The sequence below is a fragment of the Arachis duranensis genome, chromosome 8, assembly GCF_000817695.3.
Source record: "Arachis duranensis cultivar V14167 chromosome 8, aradu.V14167.gnm2.J7QH, whole genome shotgun sequence".
NCBI classification, from domain to species: Eukaryota; Viridiplantae; Streptophyta; class Magnoliopsida; order Fabales; family Fabaceae; genus Arachis; species Arachis duranensis.
Window position 1 is genome coordinate 13,837,601 of NC_029779.3, and position 6,313 is coordinate 13,843,913.

The following is a 6,313-nucleotide window of genomic DNA, read 5'->3' on the forward strand; positions in this document are numbered from 1 at the left end:
TCATGTTGAGCATGTCTTTCCACCATGTCATTCACGTCTTCTTGAATCATTATTATATGTCTCCTTATGATGTTCATTCAGTTATTTACTATACCCATTTTGTGCTCTTTCATATAATTATGTTGTTAATATTCCCTTTGGGTCGAGAGTACATGCCCTCTTATAATGCTTATTCAATATCCTATATTATTGTATTAATATTCCCTTAGGGCCGGGAGTACATGCCTTCTTATGTCTTGTTCAACATATAGGCATATGTGTGATCTTTTACATGGTTATATTATTATTTATAATATTTTAATTCAATTATTTAACATACCTTATTCTATTATGTGCATCCATGTGACCTATTATATCATTATGTTATCATTATTCCTTTAAAGTCAAGAGTACATGCTTTCTCAAATATTTTGTTTAAAAATTTAATCCTATGTGCATCTATGTGATCTCTTCTATCACTATTCCTTTAAGGTCAAGAGTACATGTTTTTCTTCAAAATATTTAATATTCTTATTATGTACACTTATATGATCGCCAGCACCATTATATTGTTTTAAGATCGAGGATACACAACTTCTTTAATATTTTGTGCAATTATTTAAAATGCCACATCCTCTGCACTTGATCTGACCTCTTTTAATCCATGCTATTATATTACCAAGATCTTTTAATTGGAAAACCCATACATATGTTAGAGTCTCATGATTTTTATATATCCCTTTATCATCATAATTGTCCCTTTTCTTGCATGATCCCTTCTCATATGATTTTTCTCTTGTGTACGTTTAAACAACCTAAATGTAAATTGAACTGAGGGAATGATCCTTCGATAAGGGAAGGTGACCCCCAAAGACAAGATATCGAGATGATCCCTCGGTAAGGGAGGGTGATCGATCGAGATGATCCTTTGGTAAGGGAAGGTGATCGCCAAAACGCTTGGGATAAGAACCTTCGGTAAGGGAAGGGGACTCCCACATTTTTATACCGATTTGAGCTCAATACCCTCCATAAAAGTTATAAATTAAGAAAGAAGAAGGCACAAATGAAAGCTTGAGTTCTATGTTTTTCCTTAGATTTAATTATGATTATGTTGATGTTATCATTCTATCTTCCTATATGTGTCCCTTTTTTTTTTGCACACATGTTTTACAAAAGAAAAGATGCATACTACATGCCATGTTATACGCTTCTTTTTTTAAAATCCTGCACGTGGGCTGGAGATGGATATAGAGGTGTTGCATAGCACTCCTACTGAGACGCTAGGTTCTCACTCCCTTTCTTTTCCCATACTGTCTCCAGAGGAACATGGCACAGCGGATAGAGACGACGCAGTGCCCCCCGAGGGTAACTTCTGAGTATGACCCCTCGAAGCACGCGTGGGTAGTTGCGACCACTACTACCGTGCTCCAGACTATCTATTTAGGTCGAGAACCCGTGGAAGAAGGACCCCAACTGCCCGTCGTAACCTTCCTAGATAAGAATGCTTCGACATCTAGAAAGCGGTCACCTAAGGTGGTACACCTCGAGTCTGACTCCGAGGCCGAGGGAGAGGAATCCGACAACCCTGACCAGAAGGAAGACACCATGGAGGAGGATCCATAGGAGGAGTTGAACCCTTGCGGAAGTCCAAAGGTGGAATACGTGCCCTACTCCCCCACTTCGGCACCCCGTCGAGTTTTGGTTCACCCCACGCAACGGAACCGGGTCTTCACTGCGCAAAAGGGTGTTGGAGGGAGACCCCTGGTACCTCGATTCGTGAATAACTGAAGACTCCTGATCAAGGATAGGATAGGACGCAAGTATGGGAGCCTCTTCGACGAGATTAGTTTAGGACGTAGTTAGTTTCTTTCCTATTTTAGTTTCCTATAAGTATTTTTATTTTGAAACGTACTCATGGTTAAGATGTCTATTTCACTTTAATTCAAATTCCAACGCTTTAGCGCTACTCATTTTCCGCTCTACGCGTATTTCCTCCTGCCTCACGTAACGATTAAGTCATTTGCCTCGCGTAACGATTAAGTCATTTTTTTTCTTGGATCAAGTGTGGCACCTTATTTTAAAGACCTCCACGATAGTATAAAACTTAGGGTGTTACATCAAGTTGGCTGTATAACCGACAGATGAGACTCATCAGCCATAGGACAGGCATGCATCATATGCATTTGTTTGCTTTGTTTGAGTGTGTATTGTTTTAGTTTGCTTAACTGCTAAATTCTGCTTATCTGCTACTTGTTCTACTTGCTGTAAATGCTTCTCTATCTGTGTTTTCCTTGCTTGAATTGTATGTGTATGTTTTCTGAGAAACTTCTCTTGGCGGAGGTGTGAAGGGGGTTGTCCTACGGGTGATTCAGAGGATTAGAAGTGACAGAAAGTAGAATGTTAGGTTAAAGTTAGATTCAGAACTAGAATACCTTAGATAACTTACCTAATTCTGGTTTAGTTGAATCATTAAGATGAAGTCTGAGTGTTGAAGTTCTAAGAATGCCTCTGGTTTTCTCGGTACATTTTATATTAACTATGCGGACACTTTTACCATATTGAGAACCTCCGGTTCTCATTCCATACTATGTTGTTATTTTTCAGATGCAGGTCGAAAGATATCTCATTAAGCGTCTGGACACCTGAAGCAAAGTGATTACTGAGTTATTTTGGTGTGCAGTGATGTATATACACGTACTTAGCTTTCTCTCCACATAACTTATTCTTTTTGATCCTCTTAGAGGTTTATGGAGAGGCAGGATTTTGTTTATGTACATCTATTCCTACTTTTATTATCTTACGTTTGATAGTTATAGTTTGCCTCTCATGCAAGTTGTTCCGTTTCGGAGCGTGGCACTTTTCATTTTGCGATTTTCTTTTACCCATTTTTCAAGGCTCCTAGTCTATTATCTTCTTTCTACTATTATAAGTATGTATTTTAATTTTTTAGAAGTCGTAATACCTCGCCACCTCTGCTTTATGACTTAAGCGTAAGGCTCTGTGTGATAGGGTGTTACAAAAGATCTGATTAGTATTTTCATGAAACCTTCGACAAGTTTCACTGAGTTTCAGGATACTATAATTCAAAAACTGGGGCTGCAAGGTGTGAAACGGGTGAAAAAGTTATTCTACAGAATTTCAATATCTATTTTGTGGGATGATGTGAAGTATGATTCATTCGTCATAAGCAATGACGAAGATCTGGAAGTTCTGTTCCATTGTCGTCGGTAATTTCTGGAGGTGAGGACTCCTGAGCCGTTGGCCAAGCTTGTGGATGTGGTCTCTAGTTCAAGAGGTTCTAACTGAAATCCTCTACCTTCAGCCACAGCAGCTTGCTCTAGTTCGAGGTCTGTTGGTGCCTCTTCATCTCTGCATGATTGAGCCTGAGGCAGTTTTGGTGGCCTTCCTGTCCTTCATTGCTGATCTAAATCGCACTCGTGACAGAGAAAAGGTTGACACTATGCCCGTAGTTGATGTTGCGATTGTGATGGCCGGCATTGATGATGTGTTACCAGAATCCTGACAGGGCGGAGCACCGGATAGTATGGAAGATGTATTTCATGATGAGGATGATGATGATGTGGAGCCTACCACGATTGCCGATGATAGCAATGATGAGGATGCGAGGAATACTCTACCTGGGGGTGGTGGAGCAGCTAGTTCAGGAACTCCGCAATACCCCTCCCCCACCCCCCGACGCACTTTTCAGCTTTGGACTTGGATGTCATGAGATAACAGGGGGAACTTTCCGTTCCTGTCGGGTTTGGGACTAGAGACACACAGAATACAGGAGGACTAACTGATTTCTAAGTTGGTCAGCAAATTCAGGATAAAGAGGAGGTTGTGTTGCATGAAGACTTACAGCATCTGACGTAGAGTTGTGTATAAAGTGTTGGAATCTGATTATCGCAAGTACCATGACAAGTGTAAGTATTTCGGCAACAGGTGCACATGGTTGATTCGTATCAGTCTCTGACAGCAGAGGTATTTGAGAGATAAAATGGTACAATGGTTTGCATACTTGTCTGGCCACTTCGATATCCAGTGATCACAGGAGGCTAGATTACCATGTGATCTCGGCTTTCATACTACCTATGATTAAAGCCGATGCTGCAGTGTCAATCAAGGTGTTTTAGAATGTGACAGAGGCCCATTTTGGTTTCAAACCGACTTATAGGAGGGTTTGGATGGCTAAGCAGATGGCCGTGGCTCAAATTTACAAAAACTGGAAAGATTCATATAATGAGTTTCCGCGATGGGTTCTTGGTGTGCAGATGACGATGACGGGTAGTGTTGCAGTGTTGAGTAGGACAACCATGTAGAGCAGCCACCTGATATGCATATGAGTACTGGACTTGTCGCTGAAGAGCTGCATCGATAGTAACATCATAATGTACACTCTAGCATACCTCCGGACTGTCTCCCCGTCTGCCCCCTCGGGAAGGTCACTGAACATGTGCTGCATCCAAGTGCACTTCACAGTGAACTTGTCGATGTAGTCCAGTGGCGGCATCACATCCAACAACTCCTCAAACCAAGTCCACGCCGGACGGCCTCCTCCGATGTACCGTTCGAAGTCCGTTAAATATTCACTGACGTACTGACCGTTGATCAGGAGCCATAGCTGGTAGGCTACATCCTGTAACGTAACTGTGTACTCACTGAACGACAAATGAAAGGTATGAGACTCCGAACGCCATCTCTCCACAAATGCACTGACTAATGGCTCATCCAACTTAAACCAGTGGTCATTGAGTCTCGCGAGATGAGGCAGGCCAGCCATCTAGACGTACGACTTGATCATATCGTCTAACGGCATACCATGTTGCCTCCTCATGCTTGAGATGCAACGATGGAGATGCATGACATTGAAAAAATACTCTTACAATCATAAAACTTTTCAAAAAATATATTATCTAAAACGTAATTTTTATTGTAGATTTACTTTAATAAGATATCTATTAAACTCTCAGAATCCCTTATCCAACATGCATTTTTTATTTGTATACTCTAACAGACTACCATCCTTGTATCAATACTCTAACTCCTGTTCGAGATTTACAGATTCTATCAATTATAATTTTCAAGTTCTACACAGTTTAATATCAGTAAGTAGCTTCTAACACATTGCTACCCCTAAATCAAACCTCTAACTATTGCTTGAAGTTTATACATTCTAATCATGTTAGTAAATAAGATCTAACCGATTTAAACAAAACTAACACATAGTTTATTTCTTATAGAAAATAAAAGAAAATTTAAATTTTATTTTGCTAACCTCGTCATGCACGCTACCAGTAATATGTGCAACTCCATCCAAGCGGTAGATTCGATTCGGGTCGTCTTTCATTTTGATAGGCTGCGACGCTTTCTCTGGATTTAGTGGAGTATGCGGTATGTAAATCGAAACAGGGCAAGTAGATTTACATGGAGCACTCATTCTTATATAAATCGAATTATAGGAGGTAGATTTACTATTGGGTAAATCGAAACCACCCAATTTGAATTACCATGGGTACAAAATCATGGGGTAATTCAAACTACTCTCATTCAAATTACTATGAATAGGTGAAACCGGCTGCGTTGTGTAACACCCTACCATACAGAGTCTTATGCTTAAGTCATAATTCAGAGATGGCAAGGTATTACGACCTCTAAAATAAAAATTTAGTACGTATAGTAGTATGAATAATTGATTATAACTAGGAGCCTTTGTAGAAAAAGGGGTAAACAAAAACCGCAACTCAAAGCGCAACACTCCGACCGATAACGTAACGAATAAAGATAACCAACGCGAGATTATATATATACAAAGAAGTGTCAAAAACATGAATATCAAGGCTCAAGATCCGGCTGCGAAGATAACCGGTCCGAGCAGAACAATATATATATACATATGATAGGAATAAGGAAGACCCCAAAGGAAACCCAAAGGGACACAAATACATAAAACCTATTCTCCAAAAATCTCCCATAAGAGGAGTCATCACAGTTTGTATTATTTAATGGAGATAAAAGTATCTAAGCAAAACATATATCCCAGAACATAGCCCCAAGAACAAAGGATCTTCGCAATAGAAGAAGTCTCCAGCATGCATCAGCGGGACACCTCACGTCCTGCATCTGAAAACCACAAAATCCGCATGGGTGAGAACCAGAGGTTCCCAGCAGGTAACAGCTTCCACATATATAATACATAATAATAGAGGAAAGCCGAAGGCAATCCTAGAACTTCCTCCAATTAATATCAAAGCTTATAAACAAGCTAAACCATATAAGGCAACTGACTACAGATTCTTCAGTCTAACTAATACTTCCCTTTCCAATTCCTTCA

The 6,313-nt window shown here is 40.1% G+C and overlaps 1 protein-coding gene across 1 annotated transcript; it reads right to left on the reverse strand.

The window, feature by feature from the left end:
- Positions 1 to 4,195: 4,195 nt before the first annotated feature.
- LOC107460920 (protein MAIN-LIKE 2-like) lies at positions 4,196 to 4,762 on the reverse strand. The gene has a single exon (XM_016079344.1). The coding sequence runs from the start codon at positions 4,760 to 4,762 to the stop codon at positions 4,196 to 4,198; it is 567 nt and encodes a 188-aa protein (XP_015934830.1).
- Between the last annotated feature and the right edge of the window lie 1,551 nt (positions 4,763 to 6,313).

Bases quoted from the DNA above. Each gene is read 5' to 3' on its own strand.
- LOC107460920 (XM_016079344.1), bottom strand. From the start codon at position 4,762: ATGGCTGGCCTGCCTCATCTCGCGAGACTCAATGACCACTGGTTTAAG.